The following is a 23,766-nucleotide window of genomic DNA, read 5'->3' on the forward strand; positions in this document are numbered from 1 at the left end:
GGGCGGTCTGCTTCCCCCAAACCCACACTTCACGCCATCCTGCGTGGGAGCGTCCTACAGTGGATCCCATAGAGTTCTTTCAGAGACTCCTATGTTACGAAAAACTCACGCCAGAGTGCTCACACTTCAACCAAGATCCCCATATATTTGCAAAGCAGTTTCTTCCCTCTCCACGCTGTGTGTTTCCAGGCACATGCACATTTGAGAAGAGCATTTCCTAATCCAGTAGCCTTCCCTCCAAACGTAGTGAAAATCCATTACATTCCAATATGCCTACTAGAGGCTGTGTGTCAGATTTTAAATTCTGAGTAAAATTGTCCTTAATTTCTTACTTACCAAGCCCTAATTTCTAGGTTACTCCAACTTGTTGGGCTGGAGTATCTAGCAAATTAAAAAAAGTCAACTTACTTGGACTGTTCACCCTTCACCTTGACGGAATGCCAGAAATCCACCAGGTGACTTGTTACGTGACCAAAACTACCTTCTTGTGAAAAAAACTACCCGTCAGAATCCAAGATCCCGTTAAGACCGGGAGGTGAATATTCTCACTTTTAGAGATTAGCACCCCCTCTTCCCAAAGCACAGAGTCTGGACCGTGCAGAGAATAAATACACTTAGCAATCCAGAGATCGACTCTGACTTCTATTTAAAATATTTGTTAACTGCACTGATAGGTTGCGGGAGTTGCAGATAAAGTTAAAATGTCTAATGCTAGAAATAGCTAACATATGGTATGATTTTTCAAGTATCATTTGTAAGATTTTCTACGCAATGTCTTTAGAAGCATCGTCACGGACTCTGCAGATGAAGACCAGCAAGTCTGTTTCGTCCTTTGCCAAGCTCCTCATGTTAACTGTCTGTATTTCTACGGTGGCATTCTTCCATTTCTCGATATTCCTAACAGTCCATTTTCAATTATAATTTGGAATCCTAATTTCTAACTCTTGGAGTTGAAAATAGAAAGTAGACAAAAATTTAGAAAGTGAAAATAGAAGCATACATAACACTTTTGGGTGACTGAAAGATTGAATCGGTGTTGAAAAATCTTGACAGTCATTGAGAGTTAGGGGAAGAAGACATTAATGATTGTTTTGCATATTCAGAAAGGCATTTTCAGTGGGAGAGGTGTAAGTGATAATTTTGTTTGTACTTTTCAAGGTAGAGTTTTCTATGAGTGGGAGAAATGTCTGCTGGTTTCTACGTGAAGGTGCTTAGATTGGTTTTGAAGAGATTTATTGATTCCCTTAGAAGTGCCTGCTGGTTTCTTGTGAGAGGCGGGGTTAATTTTAAGTGTTGTGTTCCAATAAAACATGATTTCTGAGTAAATTGTGGGATGCTAAGAGACTGGAAAGGGTATTTTGAATTCATATTTATGCCCTTTCAAAAATGGTTCGATTGCTCTGAGTATCAGAGGCTTACAAATATCCGTGACTCAGGAAAGTGCTGTAATTGCTAGCTTATTTAAAATACTGATCTTGCTTCCTGGAGTAGAAAAAGTAGAATAGGTCAATTTGGGGATCTTCTTGGTATGGAGAGAATTTGCACTTTTTTGGCCTCTCTGTTATTTTCCATGACCTTCCCATTTCTCTTGCTGCCTGTAGTGGAGCGCGACCTTAGTGAGCTAGAATTTTTACTGGATGGGAACTAAGAATGTGGTCGCCTTCTAAAAGCCGGGGAGGAGAACAATTCAGGTTATGATTTTCACTCCAAGGGAAATGAAAACTATCCCAGAGTGAGTGTACTGTTCCTAAAAACCAAGGGAAGTGGGATTCAAGTCAAGGAGCTTGCATTCTTGAAGAGCCCCACTTCAACGAAAACTTGAATTATAGTTTTTGGCCTTCGCATTTGAGAAGGCCTTGACAGATGGAGTTTTCAGGAGGACAAAAACTGGGTCTTCGGGCACTGCGGTCAATCAGTCGAGTAGAGCACATCCCATCACATTCTGTCCAGAGAGGCGATCGCTGACCAAAAAAACCCTTTTCCCTTATGCCTCGGAAACTGTCCGTCCACAAACACTTCTAGGACAACTTGTGGTTCGGTAAAATTTTTTCTATTCTCCCTGCCCTGCGAAAGGGTATCTTCAGTCATAATAATGTTGGTATTTGTTAAGCGCTTACTATGTGCAGAGCACTGTTGTAAGCGCTGGAGTAGACACAGGGGAATCAGGTTGTCCCACGTGGGGCTCACAGTCTTAATCCCCATTTTACAGATGAGGGAACTGAGGCACAGAGAAGTGAAGTGACTTGCCCACAGTCACACAGCTGACACGTGGCAGAGGTGGGATTCGAACCCATGACCTCTGACTCCCAAGCCCGGGCTCTTTCCACTGAACCACGCTGTTTCTGTTTTATGAACATTTCCTACAGCCCCCACATCTAGCATCCTTTCGTGAGAGGAAGAGGGAAAGCGCAGAGCTGCTCACCCGCTCTCTGGTTCCTTCTTTTCCTATCTAGTAACTCCTAGCGTCCCCAGTGAGTGGGGGAGAGGAATGGAGCTCTCCTCGTGCTGCTTCCCTGTCACGTAAAGAAACTTTGTATTCGGCAAATACATGGTTTCCAAAGAGGGACTGCTGAGCATTCTGAATGAACCTACATTTTTGAAAAAACTTAAGAGGATCCAGTAATAGCTTTAGTATTTTTCACCTTCGCTGTGTGATCAGCTCGATTCTCCCCCGATTAGACCATTCTCCCGTCAGTGGGCAGGGATTGTCTCTATCCGTTGCCGAATTGTCCATTCCAAGCGCTCAGTCCAGTGCTCTGCACCTAGTAAGCGCTCAATAAATGCTACTGAATGAATGAATGAATCAGCTAGGGGCTCTGTGCTTCTCCTACTACTTCTACTTCTGTGCTTCTGCTATTTTCCTTGTGTTATTTAAATTAATAAAATTAAAATATTCTAAAGCATCAAATGTTCATGCAAAATCTTTTCATGCAAAGTTCTCAAGAAAGATTTAGTACTATTTTGACTACGGAATTTAAAATTTAATGTTCAAAAGCTCCAAGATAAATTTAAGATTTATGCTCTTTGAGCTACATTTTTGCTATTTTAAATTGTGCTGGGTTCACTGGTAGTTTGTCATTCAGTCGATCGTATTTATCGAGCGCTTACTATGTGCAGAGCACTGTACTAAGCGCTTGGAATGTAGTTTGGCAACAGAGACAATCCCTGCCCAACAACGGGCTCACAGTCTAAACGGGGGAAACAGACAACAAAAACAAAAAAAACCACATAGTCAGGGGTCAATACCATCAAGATAAAGAGAATAATAGTCCCTTGTTCTCAAATTCTCAGCCACACTAGTTCCCTCCCCACTAGACTGTAAACTCCTTGAGGGCAGAGATCATATTTCCTTATTTTATCGTACGCTTCCAAATGCTCTTAATAAATACCATTGATCGGTTGATTGCTATTGCTATTACTTTAGCATTCATTCAATAGTATTTATTGAGCTCTTACTATGTGCAGAGCACTGTACTAAGGGCTTGGAATGAACAATTTGGCAACAGATAGAGACAATCCCTGCCCAGTGACGGGCTTACAGTCTAATCGGGGGAGACAGATGGACAAAAACAAAACAACATAAACACGATAAATAGAATCAAGGGGATGTACACCTCATTAACAAAATAAATAGGGTAATAAAAAATATATACAAATGAGCAGAGTGCTGAGGGGAAGGGAAGGGGGTGGGGGGGGGGAAGGGAGCTTAGCAGAGGGGAGGTGAAGGAGGGCAGAGAAGGAAGGAGCAGAGGGAAAAGGGGAAGCTCAGTGTGGGAAGGCCTCTTGGAGGAGGTGAGCTCTCATTTGGGCTTTGAAGAGGGGAGAAGGTATAGCTTGGCAGAAGTGAGGAGGGAGGCCATTTCAGGACAGCGTAAGGATGTGGGCCGGGGGTCGACGGGATAGGCGCTAACTGGGGACCGTGGGGAGGTGAGCGGCAGAGGAGCGGAGCGTGCGGGGTTGTTTTTGGTGTTCAGGGGCAGATTTTCCCAAACTGCATTCAATTTTTAGAGCCTCTAAGGGGCTCAGAAGATTCAAACTGATACTTGTTAGGAGGAATGGAAGATGAGAGACAAAGAGAAAAAGTAATCCAGAGAAATAAAACTTTTCTTCCGATGGCCGGATCGGTGTTAGCTAACGATAATAATTGTGGTATTTGTGAAGCGCTTGCTATATGCCGTCTGCACTAAGCGCACGGATAGATCCGCGAGATCCTGGTCAGACACAGTCCCTTTTCCTCAAGGAGGTTCACGGCTTGAAGGGGAAGGATAACAGTGCTCAATAAGTACGATTGATTTTAGTCCCCATTTTGCAGGCGAGGCAGCTGAGGCACAGAGAAGTTAAGTCACCGTGGTCATACAGCAGGCGAGTGCAGAGGTGGGTTTAATAATAATGTTGGTATTTGTTAAGCGCTTACTATATGCAGAGCACTGTTCTAAGCACTGGGGGAGATACAGGGTCATCGGGTTGTCCCACGTGAGGCTCACGGTTAATCCCCATTTTTACAGATGAGGGAACTGAGGCCCAGAGAAGTGACTTGCCCACAGCTGACAAGTGGCAGAGCAGGGATTTTTAGAACCCAGAACTCCTGACTCTCAGGCCTGCGCTCTTACTCCTCGCTCACCCTGCCACCCCCTGGCCTCCCAGCGATGAAGGAGTGAGAAGGGTGGAGAGGAGGAAGAGAGGGGACACACTGAAACTTGTAGCTGGTCTTCTTGCTGTTTCTGACTCTGGCTATAGGTGGGACAATAATAATACCAATGTTGGTATTTGTAAAGCGCTCGCTAGGTGCCAAACACTGTTCTAAGTACTGGGGTAGATACAATTCATTCATTCAATAGTATTTACTGAGCGCTTACTATGTGCAGAGCACTGTACTAAGCACTTGGAATGGACAATTCAGCAACAGATAGAGATGATCCCGGCCCAGTGATGGGCTCACAGTCTAAACTCTTTTTATTGCCATTTTTCTTGTCTGTCTGTCTCCCCCGAGTAGACTGTAAAAGGGCAGGGACCGTCTCTATCTGTTGCCGATTTGTCCATTCCAAGCGCTTAATACAGTGCTCTGCACATAGTAAGCGCTCAATAAATACTATCGATTGAATGAATAAACGGGGGAGATGGCAAAGCAAAACAGAACAAAACAAAACATTTTACAGATGAGGTAACTGAGGCCCAGAGAAGTGAAGTGACTTGCCCAGAGTCACCCAGCTGATAAGTGGCGGAGCCGGAATTAGAACCCATGAGCTCTGACTCCCAAGCCCGTGTTCTTTCCACTAAGCCACGCTGGGTGCCTTCAACAAGGTCATGTTCTGTTTCTCGTTTTATCTCTGCAGCTTTCTCTTAGGCAGTTCGAATTGTCAGGTTTGCTAGGTTTTTCTTCATCTGCATTGCCTTAATCATCTCACGACTGCCCGGGATTTTACATCCGGAGCCCGCGCGGCAGTTCGGCTTAATCAAGGGTCCGTCCGGCCGTTGGCCTCCGAACAGTGGCACCGGAGAATTTTGAAGGAACCGCGTTACTGCCTGGTTGAGCTCATAAATAGGAGAGATCGCTTCTTTTCTGGAGATGCTTCTGTGACGAGTGAACCTAAAACAATACATAGGTGAATCAGTGCAGTATGAGCCAGTATCAAGGGAGGAATATCGTTCCTAGGCAAGGAAGAGAAACGGAATGACAAAACACAGAGTAATGTTGTACCGTAGTGGGATATGGCGAGCACTAACCAATCCTTCAGATTGTCAGCCAGTCATATTTATTGACTTTATTTATTTATTGAGCGCAGAGCACTGTAGATTGCAGAATGACCATGTCAATCAATCAGGTAATGGTACCTAGTGAGTACTTAACTGTGTGCAGATCACTGTACTAAGGGCTTGGAAGAGCGCGATAGAAGAGAATTGGTAGACGTGTTCCCTGCCCACAAAGAGCTTCTGTGTCTCGCTCCCTTTGCCGCTCTACCGCCTCTTGGAACATGGTGATTTTCAACAGGTCATAGGGTTTCCGGTGAATGGGCGCTAAGATATTAAACACTTGGAAATTTGAAAGACACTAATAAGCTTGACCGGAGCAGTGAGATTGTTTAACCTTATCATTTTTCAGGGCTATGAAACTACACTTAGGTGCTTAAATTGGGAACATCTCCCTTGAATCAGGGCAGTAAAGAGGTATGACTTTGAGTTAATTCTCACTGTGCGGTTCTGCTAGGTTTGGGGGAGGGAGAGGTGGCTTCTGTTAGAATTTGGAGTTTGGGGATGTGATAATTACCTGCCAATGAAATCTGAAAGTCAGATTCTGAAAGAGTTGCTTTGTGGGTTTTTGCTCCTTTTGTATCTTAACTGGAGGAAATGAACGCCACCGTTCTCTCAACGGGAAAGTGGGTGTAATAGGCTATCTTGATGAAAGAGAGAATAAAACAAGGCCTGTTATTAGCAGAATTAGCCTTGGATTTGGAGAGTACTATTTTCATCTTTTGTTCTCATAGCTTTTTTTTTTTAATCATTTTTGAATCGTCTTTCCTTATGATAATATCAATCATTCTCAGTCATGTCAGTAAATAATTACGTTGTGATACTTAAAAATTGCTCTTTATCGTGAATCTTCGTGAACTCATTTGGGTTTTATTTTTACCAGATTTTCTTCTCTTTCAGAACGAGCAGAGTGATAGAGAAGACGACGGGCATACCAAAAGCCACCACGTGACAGACTCGGAAAGTGAGGACCCTCCCCGGCAAAAAGACAGCGATTCAGAAAACGAGGACCCTCCTAATCACAATAGTGATTCTGAAAATGAGGAGCCCCTCAGGCATAAGGACAGTGATTCTGATATCGAGGATCTTGCAGATCATCACGCGAGTGACTCCGAAAACGACGACCTCATTCATCAAGCAAGTGATTCAGAAAACGAGGAGACCCGGAAGCCGCCTCCGAGCGACTCGGACATCGAAGACCCTCTGAATGGCCGTGCGAGTGACTCCGAAAATGAAGATATTCCCAAACACCCCACGAGTGACTCTGAAAATGAGGACCTCCAAAGAGGCCACGCCAGTGACTCTGACAACGAGGACCTCCAGAAAGGTGCCGCCAGCGACTCCGACAACGAGGACCTCCAGAAGGGTCCCGCCAGCGACTCGGACAACGAGGACCTCCGGAAGGGACCCGCCAGCGACTCGGACAACGAGGACCTCCGGAAGGGTCCCGCCAGCGACTCGGACAACGAGGACCCCCGGAAGGGTCCCGCCAGCGACTCGGACATCGAGGACCTCCGGAAGGGTGCCGCCAGTGACTCGGACAACGAGGACCCTCAGAAGGGTCCCGCCAGTGACTCTGACAATGAGGGCCTCCAGAAAGGCGCTGCCAGTGACTCAGAAATTGAGGATGCTCCCAAACATGCCAGTGACTCTGAAAACGAGGAGCCCTCACAGCATCCTGCGAGTGATTCTGAAACCGAGGAGCCGCCAAAGCGCCAGGCCAGTGATTCAGAAACCGAAGAGCCCCCCAAGCCCCTAGCCAGTGACTCTGAAAGCGAGGAAGCTCAGAAAAATCACATCAGTGACTCGGAAAACGAAGCCGTTTCCAGGCACAGACCAAAAATCGAGTCAGACGATGAGAGCGACCGAGAAAACAAAAGCGAGGCGGTAGAAATGGTAAACGATTCTTATCGTTCTGATAGCCAACCGGAGCAGAAAACACTCAACACCTCTGACAGTGAAGACGAAGAGCCAAAGAGGCAGAAGATCGACAGTGACGAGGAAGGGGGGAAGGAGGAGGAGAAAGTAGCGAAGAGGAAAGCTGCCGTTCTTTCGGATAGCGAAGATGAGAAAACACGTAAGGAAATGGTTTCGGTTTACTTTCGGATGGGACGACGTCTCTTTGATTTAGGTGGAAACGTTGGTTCTGTTTCCTTAGTCTTGTTTCCTGCCTTTCTTCCTGATGTGTCCGGGCTTGTCTGAAAAGGAGCTCGTTGCGAGCTTCTCCCGTAATGGGCAACAAGTATTGAAGTCGAAGGACTCCTGTTGCCAGAGAGCTTACTCTGCAGTTAAACCTTGATAGGATGATGAGTTCATAAAACTCGATAGGTTGATAGTTGAATCGGTGACATTTTTTCCTTGGACTTTGACCTCAGTAGGGCTAGAGAGAACGCCAGGTGGTAAGATTTCATTTCACAAACAGAAATAAGCCACAACAAAGGTACTCGCGACCTCCCTGACCAACACCTTCAATCCTCAAGGTCACCAGTGGCCTCCTCCGCCCCAGATTTAACAGACTCTTCTCCGTCCTCATCTCCTCGACCTTCCGGCCGGCTCTGTTACCTTAGACGGCCTCCTCCTCCTGGAAACACCGTCTAGCCTTTGCTCTTCTCTTAGTTCTCCTCCCGCCTCTCTGGCCAGTTCTTCTCAACCTCTTTCCCTGGTCCCTCCCCTGCCTCCCCCTCACTAGCCGAGGGTGACCTCGCTTCCTCTGGGCCTCAGTGACCTCATCTGGAAAATGGGGTTGAAGACGGTGAGCCTCACGTGAGACAACCTGATGACCCTGTATCTACCCCAGCGCTTAGAACGGTGCTCTGCACATAGTAAGCGCTTAACAAATACCAACAATATTATTATTATTTAAAGCACTTAATCACCTCGCCCCCTCCTGCCTCACCTCATTACAATCCTATTACAACCCAGCCCTCACACTTCATTCCTCTAATGCTAACCTTCCCACTGTAGCTCATTCTTGTCTATCTTGCCACCAACCTCTCGCCCACATCCTACCGCTGGCCTGGAATGCCCTCCCTCCTCATATCAGACAGATAATTGCTCTCCCCCACTTCAAAATCTTATTGAAGGCCCATCTCCTCCAAGAAGCCTTCCTTGACTAAACCCTCCTCTTCTTCCTCTCCCTTCTGCGGCACCCTGACTTGCTCCCTTCATTCATCCTCCCTCCCATACCCACAGCACACATATATATATAGAGAGAGAAAAACAGAGAAGCAACGTGGCTCAGTGGAACGAGCCCGGGCTTGGGAGTCAGAGGTCATGGGTTCGAATCCCAGTTCTGCCACTTGTCAGCTGTGTGACTGTGGGCAAGTCCCTTCACTTCTCTGGGCCTCAGTTCCCTCATCTGGAAACTGGGGATGAAGACCGTGAGCCCCATGAGGGACAACCTGATCACCTTGTCTCCCCCCAGCACTTAGTACAGTACTTTGCACATAGTAAGCGCTTAACAAATACCAACATTATCATTATTATTATTATGTGTTATTTATGTATATTAATGTCTGTCTCCCCGTCTAGACTGTGAACTCACTGTGGGGCAGAGTGTGGTTGGTGGTTGTTGGATTGTACTCTTCCAAATGTTTAGTACAGTGCTTTGCATACAGTAAATGTGATTGATTGATTGAATGAATGAATGAATGAAGTGGCAGAGCAGAGATTAGAACCCAGATCCTCCTGCCTCCCAGGTCCGTGATCTCTCCCCTAGACCATGCTGTTTGTCTCGTTGCGGGCAGTGATCATGTCTACCAACTCTGTTATGTTAAGCCCCTAAATTCAGTGCTCTGCACCCAGTAAGCGCTCGGTAAATACGATCGAGCGATTGGATTCATTCATTCATTCATTCAATAGTATTTATTGAGCGCTTACTATGAGCAGAGCACTGTACTAAGCGCTTGGAATGTACAGTTCGGCAACAGAGAGAGACCATCCCTGCCCAACGACGGGCTCACAGTCAAAACGGGGGAGACAGACGGCAAAGCGAAACAGAACAGAACAACGTCGTCAAGAGAAATCTTTCGTAAGTAACAGAAGTGACGACTTTATGCCCCAGTCAACGAATTATAAAAGTCGAAGGAGTCCTGACAGGGAAGTAGGCTACTCAAAATCTCAAAAAGACAAAGGGGATATATACATTTTGTTTTGCCTTCTAAGGTCATTTGAACAGAGTGAAGGCTATAAAGAATCAGGGTAGGACACTGATCTCGTGAGCATCTTCTCTGTGGGCTTGGTGACCTCAGACATCTGAAGATGATCTTCGATGACTCCTAGGCCCCCGGGTCCCAAGAAATGGCGATATTTGCCTCCCTGCCCCCTCGTGCCCAGTAAAATAGGCCCGTTGCTATATGTAATGACACTGTCTTGTTTATTGGCAGCTGCAAAGAAGGGACGCATTGTGTCAGATGCGGAGGACTCTGCTAGCGATGCAGCATCGGAGAAATCTGACCAGAGAAATAAAAAAGCCATAGCGTCAGATAGCGAAGTGGAAGACGGTAAAGAGGAGTCCGGCAAGAAGAATGAAGAGAAAGACCTCTTCGGGAGTGACAGCGAGTCAGGGAACGAAGAAGAGTAAGCACCCGGATAAATGGGGGATCCGAAAGGTTTATGAAGAGTGTCACATTCAGGGGCTTCGTGGTTTGAAATTCGCGTTGGGGTTTCTCCGTGTGAAATGGAATATCGGATGGGAGTGGAGTTTTGGTTTCTTTTTGAAACTGGGGAGAAGCAACCGTAACTCTTCTCACCCCTCTTATCTTCTTTATAGGAACCTGATTGCCGATATATTTGGAGAATCTGGTGATGAAGAGGAGGAAGAGTTTACCGTAAGTGTAATGTGACTAATGTAGGAAAAATTCCTGTAAGTTCTACACATCCTCGCTTCATTTTTTTAAAAAACTTTCAAAGAAAAGATTCATCCAGCTATCCAGAGACCTGCTAGTGCAGTGAAATTTTCATCCTATATTTTGCTCTTGACCATCTAAATAGTCTGTTGGAATCATCTCTGTTGGATTTTTCATGCCTGATTTGTTTTTTCCTTTTTTTAGTGTGATCATACACATTTTTGTGACGTCTTTGGTAAAGCTGAAAGTGGGTAGTTTGGTCCTAAGAGACTCACTCTCTATTAAAAGAAATGTAAGTGGTAAATAGCAGGATGTGGTCATTTGGGCCAACTTGGCTAACGCTGTTGCCTTTCATGTAGGGTTTTAACCAGGAAGATTTGGAAGAAGCAAAAGGTGAAACACAAATGAAAGAGGCAGCAGATGATTCAGATTCTGATGACAACATAAAAAGAGGAAAACAGTAAGTCTGCATGCAGATAGAACAGTGTCATGAAGGAATTCAAAAATTGAAGGGAAAGGATCCCCTAGCTTTTTTTTTTATCCTGCTCTGAATTTAATTTTTTTTCCAGTTTCTTTTTGACTTCCATGTTTCTCCTCTTTTGATCTTTTTTTCTGGGCAAACACACACGTTCTTTTTAGATTGTTCTTATAATTACGTGATTCTGGCCTAGCATCTTAGGTTTGTAAGCCTCTGGAAGCGTAAAGTAGTCGTCGGTATTTAAGCATAGAATTAGAGTTCGGGAAACTCTGTCAACTCCACAAAGCTGTTCAGTGGGAGGTTGCAGCCCAGGACTGGCTTAGCCGTGAACTCCTCTTGCCGTTGCAGAATTGAGCCCAAGGTCCAAAGCTAGATGTCAATATGGGCAAAAACTGAACATGGGGACCAAAGATTAGAGCAACCTGCAACTAACGATCCCCTTGTAGCTTTTATAATACTACTGCTAATAATAATAGTGTTATTTGTTAAACGCTTACTATGTGCCAGGCACTGGGGTAGATACAAGCTAATCAATTTGGACCCCGCCCTTGTCCCATGTGGGGCGCTCAGTCTCAATCCCCATTTTAGAGATGAGGGAACCGAGGCACAGTGAAATGACTTGCCCGAGGTCCCACAGCAGACAGGTGTCGGGAGCTGGGGTTAGAGCCCACGACCTTCTGACGCCCCGACCCGTGTTCTATCCACTGCACCGCGCTGCTCGTACAATAATAATAATAATGTTGGTATTTGTTAAGCGCTTACTATGTGCCAAACACAGTTCTAAGCACTGGGAGAGATACAAGGTGATCAGGTTGTCCCACATGGGGCGCACAGTCTTCATCCCCATTTGGCAACTGAGGCACAGAGACACTGTGACTTGCCCAGGGTCCCACAGCTGACAAATAGAGCCGGGATTGGAACCCACGACCTCTGACTCCCAAGCCCGGGCTCTTTCCACTGTGCCACGCTGCTGCTTAAGCGACTGGCAGTTTATTTCACCCCTGCATTTTGCCGCAGGGCCGATCCTTCGGGTGAGGGCGGTGGGTGCCCTGGGCCAGCCCTGCCCCAGCTCCCCACCTTAGCTCAGTGTCTCGCTTATTGCTGCCACTGACGCCATCGTCCTCCCTCCTTGAAAACCTGCTCTCCGCGAGCAGCCGTCCTGGTTAAAGGAATTATTTTTGATCCGCACCTTGCGGCTCCTCGGGTCACGTGGCTTGGCCGTCCCTGGCCTGGGATAGTTGAAAGTCGGGTGGGCGAATCCCACTTGGTTTGGTCAGGCGTTTGCCTCGTTGCATTTGGCTAGTGGATTCTTTTTTCTCTAACCAAAAGAAAACTGGGACCACGAAACCAGCTCTCTCCTGTATTTTCACTTGGCCGGGCCTGGGAGTCAGAAGGTCATGAGTTCTGATCTCAGCTCTGCCACTCGGTGACCCTGGGCAAGTCACTTCACTCCTCTGCGTCTTGGTTACCTCATCTGGAAAACAGGGATTGAGACTGTGAGGCCCCACGTGGAACAGGGATTGTGTCCAGATGGATTTGCTCGTATCCATCCCAGCCCTTAGTACAGTGTCTGGCACGTAGTAAGCGCTTAACAGATCCCAGCTCTGCCACTTGGCAGCCGTGTGACTGGGCAAGACATTTAACTTCTCTGTGCTTCAGTTATCTCATCTGTAAAATGGGGATTAACTGTGAGCCTCACGTGGGACAACCCGATTACCCTGTATCTACCCAAGCGCCTAGAACAGTGCTCTGCAAATAGTAAGCGCTTAACAAATACCAACCTTATCATTATTACCACCATCACCATCATTTGCCTGCCGAGTTGAAGAGCGTGAAAAATCCGTTTCCTCCAGAGTGCCTGGTGACGGGGGAAAGAATCGTAACGCCTAGCCTCGACTCTGTGCTGGTCTTATATTACCCGACTCCAGGCTCGGTCCCGATTTGTCACGAAAGGAGCTGTCACTCTTGTCAAGATCAAAGGTGACGTCATCGGGCCAGTTTTCTCCAAATGACTCGGTCTGGAGGCTTGAATTTAGGTCTCTGGTTGAGCCAGCAATTGGTGGATAATCTGGCTCCAGATCTGGGAGGCGAGTATCGTCATTGTGTTCCCACTGGATACAAAAAAACCATCTGTGTCTTCCAAGGAACCTTTTTAAGATTGCCTGGCTGTAAACCTTCACTAATGAGTCCCTGTGTGGCATGACTTCTGTGAAAATATACGTTTTCCAAAACGCAGGGGACCGCAGTTTCAGTATCGGGAAAGGTATATCCCGCAAAATGTAGCGTCACTTTGGGAAACCCCGTACCTGGATGGCCAGAAGCTTTCATTGTTTTTAAAGAAGAATCTCAGAATTAGCGCGTCTCTGAATTTGAAATAACAGCAGATGCGTCTGTTTACTCGCCGATGGGACGCTGAAGGGAAGGCGTGGCCCGATCAGTTTTTCATCATGCTCTGTTCCTTTCTTCACTATTCAGTATGGACTTCATGTCCGATTTCGAGATGATGTTACAGCGAAAGAAGAGTATGAGCGGCAAGCGCAGACGGAACCGCGACGGGGGAACTTTTATTAGTGACGCGGATGACGTAGTTAGCGCCATGATTGTAAAGATGAATGAAGCCGCTGAGGTGAGAGCTCAAACTCCTGGGGTGAAGTCATTTTAATCCCTGGTTCTCATGGGGTTGGAAAGTGATACACATCCAAATTGAACAATAGTGCCTGGCACGTAGTAAGCACTTAATAATAATGTTGGTAGTTGTTAAGCGCTTACTATGTGCAGAGCACTGTTCTAAGCGCGGGGGGAGATACAGGGTCATCAGGTTGTCCCACGTGAGGCACATGGTTAATCCCATTTTCCAGATGAGGTAACAGAAGTGAAGTGACTTGCCCACAGTCCCACAGCTGACAAGGGGCAGAGCCGGGATTCGAACCCATGACCTCTGACTCCCAAGCCCGGGCTCTTTCCACTGAGTCACGCTGCTTCTTAAGAAATACCACCTTTATTATTATAGCATCCAGAACACTTGAATTCCTAATGTGTAAGTGGACATGGTCAAGCGGAGCTGTGAGTTTGGAATTCTTAGCTATTCAGAAAGGAGTTTGCTCTTCATCTAATTTTTAATAACGCAAACATCCGTTGAAGTCACCATCTCCTGGCCGTGCTACCCCGCCCCTCACTTTAGCACACATTAATCGATCAGTCAGTGGTGTTCATCGCATGCTATGTGCAGAGCACCATACCCAAGTGCTTGGGAGGGTACAGCATAATAATAATAATAATGTTGGTATTTGTTAAACGCTTACTACGTGACAAGCACTGTTCTAAGCGCAGGGGTAGATACAGGTAATCAGGTTGTCCCACGTAGGGCGCACCACAGTCTTCATCCCCATGATACAGATGAGGGAACTGAGGCACAGAGAAGTGAAGTGACTTGCCCACGCTCATTCATTCAATGGTATTTATTGAGCACTTACTATGTGCAGAGCACTGTACTAAGCGCTTGGAATGGACAAATGGGCAACAGATAGAGACAGTCCCTGCCCATTGACGGGCTTACAGTCTAATCGACTCTAACAGTCACACAGCAGACAAGTGGCGGAGCCGGGATTCGAACCCATGACCTCTGACTCTCCAAGCCCGGGCTCTTTCCACTGAGCCACGCTGCTTCTATCCCCTGCATAACAGTTGATAGACACATCTCCTGCCCACGGTCAGTCGAGAAGCGGGATAGCCTAGTGGAAAAAGCACGGTCCTGGTTCCAATCTCTGCTCTGCCATCTTTTTGTCTTTTTTTTTTTTTTTTTGACGGTATTTGTAAAATGTTTACTTTGTGCCCGGCACTCTACTAAGTGCTGGGGTAGTTCCAAGCCAATAGGTTGGGCACAGTCCGTGTCCCACATGGGCCTCGAGGTATTATTCCCCATTGTACAAATGAGGTAACTGAGGCACAGAGAAGTTAAGTGACTTGCTCAAAGTCCCACAACCCAGTGACGGAGGCGGGATTAGAACCAGATCCTTCTGATTCCCGGGTCCGTGTCCGATCCACTAGGCCACTCTGCTTCTCCGCTTCTCTTCTGCGTGACCTTGGGCAAGTTACTTAACTTTCCTGTGCCTCACTTACCTCATATGTAAAATGGGGATTTCCGTGGTCACAGGTGATCTCCTTCTTGCCAAATCCAACAGCCTCTTGTCCATCCTAATCCTCCTTGGCCTCTCGGCCGCCTTCGGCACTGTTGGCCAGCCCCTTCTCCTGGAAACGTTATCCAACCTCGGCTTCCCTGCCACTGTCCTCTCCTGGTTCTCCTCTGTCTCTCTGGCTGCTCGTTCTCGGTCTCTTTCACGGGCATCCGCTCCCGCCCCCTAACTTCGGGGGGTCCTCAAGGTTCAGTTCTGGGTCTCCTTCTATTCTCCATCTACACCCACTCCCTGGGAGGATTGATTCCTTCCCGTGGCTTCAACTACCACCTCTCTGCAGATGTTTCCCAAATCTACCTCTGCAGCCCTGATCCCTCTCCTTTTCTGCAGTTTCGCATCTCCTCCTGCCTTCAAGACGTCTCTGTTCGGATGTCCTGCCGTCACCTCAACCATAACATGTCAAAAATAGAATTTGTCATCATCCCACCCAAACCCTGCCCTTCTCCTGACTATACCGTCGTGGTAGACAACACCGTCGTCCTTCCTGTCCCTCAGGCCCGTAACCTTGGCATTTCCTTCACTCCTCTCTCTCATTCAATCGATCACTAAATCCCGTCGGTTTAACCTTCGCAGCACTGCCGAGATCCACCCTTTCCTCTCCAGCCGAACTGCTGCCCCGTTAGTCCAGGCGTTTATCCTTCGGCGGCTTTAGTGCTGTATCGGCCTCCTTGCCGATCTCCCGGCCTCCTCTCTCCCCACTCCGGTCCGTACTGTACTCTGTTGCCTGGATCAGTTTCCCGGACAAAAATATTGTCCATGTTTCCCCATTCTTTAGAAACTTCCAGTGGTTGCCCATCCACTTTCGCATCAAGCAGAAACTCCTTTCCATCGGCTCTGAGGCACTCAGTCGCTCATTCACCCTGCTTCTCCCCTACTACGGCCCACCCCACCCACTTGGATCCTCTAATGCCAACGTGCTCACGTACCTCCGTCTCATCTGTCTCGCTCACGTCCTGCCTCTGGCCTGGAATGCCCCTACTCTTCATTTCCAACAGATAATTACTCTCCCCCCGCTTCAGAGCCTTATTGAAGGCCCATCTCCTCCAAAAGGCCTTTCCTCTTCTCCCACTCCCTTCTGCGTCTCGCTGATTTGCTTCATTCATCCCCCTTCCCAGCCCCCCAGCACTTAGGAACACATCTGTAATTAATTTATTTATATCGTCTGCCTCCCCCCTCCTGACTGTAAGCTCATCGTCGGCAGGGATGTGTCTGTTACGTTTACTCTCCCAAATGTTTACTACAGGGCTCTGCACACGGTAAATGCTCAGTAAATACAATCGTTTGATGGGGATTGAGACTCCGAGCCCCATGTGGGACCTGAATTCTGTCCAACCCGGTTATCTTGTAGCTAGCCCACCACGTAAAAAGCGCTTAACAGATATCATAAAGAAAATCAGTCAGATATCACACAAGCGAGTGCTTGCGTGCAGAGCACTGTATTAAGCACTTGGGAAAGAACAATACATTAGCGTGGTAGACGTGATCCCTACGTACAAGGAGCTGTGAAGAGAGGGAGACAGGCATCAAAATCAATTACGTAGAGGGGAATTAGAGGATAAGGGTATGTACCTGGGGTTGGGGTAAGAATCAAAGTGCTTAAGTTGTATACGGCCAAGTGAGTGTGTAAGGATATTTATCATTACAATGTTTTCATATTGATCGTTTGGCATTGTGGAACCTCTTGTCTCCCTCATTAGATCATAAACTTCTCCAGGGCAGGGACAGCTTTTTTTTGCTTCTCTCATAGTGCCGGGCGGAACTTTGCACACAGTAAGCCCTCAGATGCTGTTGATGATGACCGTGTAATTCCTCAGTGGTGAACTGAGATCACACCATTCAAATGCAGATCAGTTAAATAGGATATGGAACTCTACTTAGGTAAAAGGGGACATCTGAGAAGCAGCGTGGCTCGGTGGAAAGAGCCCGGGCTTGGGAGTCAGAGGTCAGGGTTCAAATCCCGGCTCTGCCACTTGTCAGCTGTGGGACTGTGGGCAAGTCGCTTCACTTCTCTGGGCCTCAGTCCCCTCATCTGTAAGATGGGGATTAACTGTGAGCCTCACGTGGGACAACCCGATTACCCTGTATCTCCCCCAGCGCTTAGAACAGTGCTCTGCACTTAGTAAGCGCTTAACAAATACCGTCGTTATTATTTTATAGAATGTATTTGTTGTTGAAATTTGGAGAAATGGTGACCTTGGAATGAGCACAGGCCTGGGAGTCAGAGGGCCTGGGTTCTGCCACATGTCTACTTGACTTTGGGCGAGTCACTTAACTTAGAGTGCTCTGAATATAGTAAGCACTCAATAAATACTATTGAAGGAAATACTATTAAATGAACTTTTCGGTACCTCAGTTACATCATCTGTGATAAAGTTGTGAACCTCACGAGGGACATGGACATGGACCTGATGGTTCATTCATTCATTCAATAATGTTTATTGAGCACTTACTATGTGCAGAACACTGTACTAAGCGCTTGGAATGTACGAGTCGGCAACAGATAGAGACAGGCCCTGCCCACTGACGGGCTTACAGTCTAATCGGGGGAGACAGACAAAAACAATAGCAATAAATAGAATCAAGGGGATGTACACCTCATTCAGACAATAATGATCTTGTACCTACCCCAGTGCTTAGTATATAGTGCCTGACACAAAGTAAGTGCTTAACAAATCCTATTAAAAGAAATTGCTAATATATTAAGCAATTCCTTTATCCCAAGGTTTTGTTAAAGCCGTGAGAGCTGGAAAGAATTTTGAAGTCAGCCTATCCAGACAGCCTTACTGGAAAGGTAGCTGACTCTTTGCTTTCTTTAATAATAATTCTTTTAAAAAATCCATACGGTGCCCCACCGTTTCCTTTGGTAATCACTAGTAAATTACTCCCGAATCGGTCGTATTTATTGAGCACTTACTGTGTACAGAGCACTGTACTGAGAGCTTAGGAGAGTACAATATAAGAGATTTAGTTGGTGGACACATCTCCCGATTGGAAACAATGAAACCCAGAACTCCAGGGAGATGATTTTCCAACTCTTCAAAGGTGACAGTGTGCTGAATCCTTTATCTTTAGATGACTTTGTGCAGATATCCCAGCAAATGACAGAATTCCTCCATCCAAATGACAGAGGATACCTGTAAAACGGTGGTACCACACACAGGTGGAATTAAAGTGTTCCTTCAGTTAGTGAAATTCTTGATGTGTAATGGAGGGGGTCCCCGGCATAACTAATTCTTAATAAAGAATTTATTTCCTTCCTTTCTAGTTAGGTTTCCACCGTAGAAGCGAGGGCTACCTTGATAAATGCTGATGGTTCTATGTATGCTTATTGAGCATAAGCCTGCTGTTGCCGGCCAGTTTGTGGCTGTGTACAAATGGTTCGGTTTACTCCCGCCTACTTGATTTTGAGCAAAGGTTGGAGTTTGTCAGAAGGAAAAACCAGTACTTCAATCCACCTTTCTGTAAATATGTATGAGACCATTTTACGTGGATCTTAAAAATCTATTCGGTAATCTTCACTCCACAGGAAGACAGGCAGCTGAACAATCAGAAAAAACCAGCACTGAAAAAATTAACTTTACTACCAACAGTAGTAATGCATCTGAAAAAGTAAGTATTTTGTTCCTTCAGTGCTATTTTTTTTCTATTTAGTCCCCCCAAAAAATCTGAGCGGTTGCCTATTCTTTGTCATAGTGGGCCAAGAATCCACACTGATCATTTCTTCCTCAACCAAGTATGAAAATCCAGTTGCAAAGAAAGCAAAATATTCATTTGAAAACATTTTCTCTCCTTCAGAACTGGGTACAATTATTTTTCTGTCCAAGATGATCACACATCACTTTGTATCATTTTGGCAATTTGTCTTTCTTAGACTCAAGATGTCCTCGTCTAAAAGATTGTATTTTAATTGTACATTAACTGAGGTTGGGTAGCTCTGTGAGGTTATAGTGAAGATAAAATGAAGGAGTGATACTAGAAAATCAGTCAGGGTTTTGTGATCATCTAGGAAATTGAAAGAAACGAGCAGGGTGACTTGAATGTATTTTTTTTTTTCATTGACGAATAGGGCTCGTTGGTACTCCGGAAACTGATCTTGGTTCTCGTCTTTGTAGGCAGGACCTGAAAGAAACATTTATTGACAGTGGCGTGATGTCTGCTATCAAAGAATGGCTTTCACCCTTGCCAGACAGGAGTTTACCGGCACTGAAGATTCGGGAAGAGCTCTTAAAGATCTTACAGGAGGTTAGAGGCTCTGTGATTCTGTCTTCTTTTCTCTATGCTTGTATCAGGTCATATTTGTCGAGAAACGAAAATCACTAAAGTTCTGCGTTTATCCCAAATTGCTTACTGAGGGTTCAGTATTATTGAGATCTACCTTAACATTTATTACGCTCAAATAATGATCTGTTCAGTCACTTAAACACTCCCGAACAGCATCCGCCCCCCCCAGACTGTGGGCAGACAATGTGACAGTTGGTTGTCGTTTTGTACTCTCCCAAGCACTTAGTACAGTTTGTTGTTGTTTTTACTCTCCCAGGCACTTAGTACGGTACATTTTTTCCTCAATCAAGTATGAAAATTGCAAAGAGAGCAAAGTATTAATTGCTTAATATACGATAAATAGGATTGAATGAATACAGTCGCTTAAACACTCTTGAACAGCACTCTTCCCCTGCCCCACCAAACCCTTAATTTGAATTATGTGCTTTCATTAAAATAGCTGGCTATGGGTATGAATGCAGGTACAGTGTGCGTTTTTTTCTGTGTATTGATTAGTGGCACAGAATTGGGAAATGTCATTTCAACAGTGTGCATCTACATTCACTGCAGCGTTGGAAGAAATGGATGGCTGGGTGCATGCGTGTGGGTGGAGTGGACATGCTTTAAATCCTACGCTTGATTTTCCATAAGGAGGGGGTCCTGCACGCACACAAAACCCTTGCCCTCTAGGAGGACTGGGCCTAGTCCAACTCCTAGAAACTCTGATTGTAAACTTTTTGAGGGCAGTAGGGGTTCCCCCGAGCACTGTGCTGAGTAAGGGTGCAGTAGGATTTAAGCCTTGGGAAGGGAAAAAAATAAAAAAAAAACCCAACCTGAGGGACTATAACATTTGTTTTTCTGCCAGCTGATAGTTTGACTTGCTGTCCCGCCTGCCTTTTGATGTAATTGGTAAATCTCTTGACAGTGGGGACCTCAGAACCGCTCCCCCCCGCCCCGAAACACTGTTACGGTTATAGTTTTTCGGTTTTGTGTCTAAAGCCTGGGCCTGAGCTAACTTGCATGGCTAATTTAAAAACATCAAATTTTCTAATATTCATTAATTGCGGAAGCAGTGATCAAAACCTGGTTGTTTGAGTGCTTATCCACTTCTCTGAATTCCGTATTTTCTAACTATGCCTACTTCAAATGCTCACAGGCAGTGTTTCCGTACATTGAATGTGATGGTGGAAATGCTGCCTGCCGTTTCCGTCTGAATTTGGACATGTGTTCTGTACATGGGGAGTCTTTCTTCTTGGTTGACCCTTCATGATCTCAAAAGTTATTCTTACTGTTATCGAAGGCACATCTCCTCCAAGATGCCTTCCCTGACTGTCCTCTTTTCCTTTTCTTCCACTCCCTTCTGCCTCACCCTGACTTGCTCTCTTTATTCATCCCCCTCCCAGCACTTAGGTACACATCTCTAATTTATTGATTTCTCTTTATTCATCCCCCTCCCGGCACTTAGATACATATCTCTAAATTATTGATTTATATTAGTGTCTCCCCCCTCTAGATTGTAAGCTCGTTGCAGACAGGGAATATATCTGTTTATTGTTTTACTGTATTCTTCCAAATGCTTAGTACAGTGCTCTGCACACAGAAAGTGCTCAATAAATGACTGACCGACCCTGTTAGTTTCTGAGCCTTAGCGTGGGACGGGGACTCTCTGATCTGATCGTCTTGCGTCAGCGCTTAGAACAGTGCTTGGCACATAGTAAGTGCTCAACAAATACCATTTCTATTATTATGGTTATTATTACCACCTCAGTGCTTAGTGCGGTGGTTGGCATATTGTTATGCTTACCGAATAACGAAATCTAAAATAATGTAAATAAGTGGAGGATTTGGATTCTTAGATATGATAGAACTGATCACAATCTGCGAGACCACTAGGTTTTGTGGAACCTCAGTGATTGCTGAGTGTTATTTTCTCATGTGCTTGTATATTTGTGTTTTCCAGTTACCTAGTGTGAGCCAGGAAACCCTGAAACATAGTGGAATCGGTCGTGCTGTAATGTACCTCTACAAACACCCCAAAGAGTCAAGGCCCAACAAGGACATGGCTGGAAAATTGATAAGTATGTAAACCTCGCTGTGAGCCAGGTGTCTGCGTCTGACTCTTTTTAGCCTTCAATCTGTTCAAATGATCTTAGAAGGCAAAGCAAAGAAACTACACACACACACACACACACACACACACACACGGATATATGTCTATGTGTATTAATGTATATACATATGTATATATATAATATATATACACACACCCATATGTATATATACTCATATACACGTGTATATATGTATATGTGTATTAATGTATATACATATGTGCATGTGTATATATACTCATGTACACGTGTGTATATATGTGTGTATTGATGTATATACGGAGAAGCAGCGTGTCTCAGTGGAAAGAGCACGGGCTTTGGAGTCAGGGCTCATGAGTTCGAATCCCAGCTCTGCCACTTGTTGGCTGTGTGACTGTGGGCAAGTCACTTCACTTCTCTGTGCCTCAGTTCCCTCATCTGTAAAATGGGGATTAAGACTGTGAGCCCCACGTGGGACAACCTGATTCCCCTATGTCTACCCCAGCGCTTAGAACAGTGCTCGGCACATAGTAAGCGCTTAACAAATACCAACATTATTATTATTATGTGTGCATATGTATGACATATATATATACACACATAGGTATATATGCTCATATACACGTGTGTGTGTGTGTGTATGTGTGTGTGTGTGTGTAGGAAGCAGCGTGGCTCAGTGGAAAGATCCCGATCCTAGGCTTGGGAGTCAGAGGTCATGGGTTCGAATTCCAGCTCTGCCCCTTGTCAGCTGGGTGACTGTGGGCAAGTCACTTCACTTCTCTGTGCCTCAGTTCCCTGATCTGTTGAATGGCGATGAAGACTGTGAGCCTCTCGGGGGGACAGCCTGATGACCCGGTATCTACCCCAGCGCTTAGAACAGTGCTCTGCACATACATAGTAGGTGCTTAACAAATACCAACATTATTATATCCCCATTGTCCTTTTTGAGATTTTTGAATAGCACACTTCCCTGATTGTCAAGACACCTTTGACTTTTATTATTCGTTGTCTGGGACATTAAAGTTGTCACTTCTGTTATTTATGAAAGCTGTGGGCAGGGTATGTGTCTATCAACTCTATTGTAGTGTGCTCTCCCTAGCACTTAGTAATAAGAATGATAATAATAATGTTGGTATTTGTTAAGCGCTTACTACATGCAGAGCACTGTTCTAAGCGCTGGGGTAGATACAGGGGAATGAGGTTGTCCCACGTGATGCTCCCAGTCTTCATCCCCATTTTACAGATGAGGGAACTGAGGCACAGAGAAGTGAAGTGAGTTGCCCACAGTCACACAGCTGACAAGGGGTGGAGCTGGGATTCGAACACCCATGACCGCTGACTCCCAAGCCCGGGCTCCTTCCACTGAGCCACGCTGCTTCTCTGCACACCTAACTGCACACCTAGTACAGTTTCCTGCACACCTAAGCGCTCAATAAATATCATCGATGATGCTTGCTTATGTTCCATAGTAAAATGCTGAAAACCCGACAGAATGATCAAAAATTTTCAAAGGTGGGGTAATTAAATCACATTTTCAAGATACATGTTTAGTTGGAAAGGAAGGCTCAAAAAAGGGAAGGTTAAATATTTCCTCAAATTTGAGCCTTTGGCTTTTTAGTATCCTGTTGTGCTTAACTCTCAAATGACCTCCAAGCGGATCCTAAAGAGAAATGGAATTAGAAATGACAGGCCCATGATGATTACCCTTAATGGACTAGAGAAGCAGTGTGGCTCAGTGGAAAGAGCCCACGCTTGGGAGTCAGAGGTCATGGGTTCGAATCCCAGCTCTGCCACTTGGCAGCTGTGTGACTGTGGGCAAGTCACTTCACTTCTCTGTGCCTCGGTGACCTCATCTGGAAAATGGGGATTAACTGTGAGCTTCATGTGGGACAAGCAGATGACCCTGTATCTCCCCCAGTGCTTAGAACAGTGCTCTGCACATAGTAAGCGCTTAACAAATCCCAACATTATTAAGCAGCATGACTTAGTGGAAAGAGCATGGGTTCAGGAGTCAGAGGTCGTGGGTTCGAATCCCGGGCTCTGCCACCTGTCAGGTGTGTCACTCTGGGCAAGTCACTTCACTTCTTTATGCCTCGGTTACCTCATTTGTAAAATGTGAGTGAAGACCGTGAGCCTCACGTGGGACAACC

At 45.8% G+C, this 23,766-nt stretch overlaps 1 protein-coding gene and 1 long non-coding RNA gene across 3 annotated transcripts in view; one reads left to right on the top strand and one right to left on the bottom strand.

Moving 5' to 3' along the window:
• Positions 1–23,766, top strand: part of IWS1 (interacts with SUPT6H, CTD assembly factor 1) — a 41,696-nt gene that overhangs the window by 11,930 nt on the left and 6,000 nt on the right. For both annotated transcript variants that reach the window (XM_029067700.2, XM_029067707.2), the window contains exons 3-10: positions 6,649–7,825; positions 10,134–10,326; positions 10,520–10,577; positions 10,955–11,055; positions 13,549–13,699; positions 18,793–18,875; positions 19,379–19,508; positions 21,487–21,604. In XM_029067700.2, the coding sequence (XP_028923533.1) occupies positions 6,649–7,825; positions 10,134–10,326; positions 10,520–10,577; positions 10,955–11,055; positions 13,549–13,699; positions 18,793–18,875; positions 19,379–19,508; positions 21,487–21,604 (2,011 nt within the window). The remainder of the gene's footprint in view (positions 1–6,648; positions 7,826–10,133; positions 10,327–10,519; positions 10,578–10,954; positions 11,056–13,548; positions 13,700–18,792; positions 18,876–19,378; positions 19,509–21,486; positions 21,605–23,766) is intronic.
• On the bottom strand, positions 5,289–8,414 carry LOC120638555. The gene is made up of 2 exons (XR_005660263.1): positions 8,311–8,414; positions 5,289–5,587 (listed from the first exon to the last, which is right to left on the bottom strand). It is a non-coding gene; the product is annotated as an uncharacterized LOC120638555 (long non-coding RNA).

Source organism: Ornithorhynchus anatinus, chromosome 1, assembly GCF_004115215.2.
Source record: "Ornithorhynchus anatinus isolate Pmale09 chromosome 1, mOrnAna1.pri.v4, whole genome shotgun sequence".
In the NCBI taxonomy this organism is placed as follows: domain Eukaryota; kingdom Metazoa; phylum Chordata; class Mammalia; order Monotremata; family Ornithorhynchidae; genus Ornithorhynchus; species Ornithorhynchus anatinus.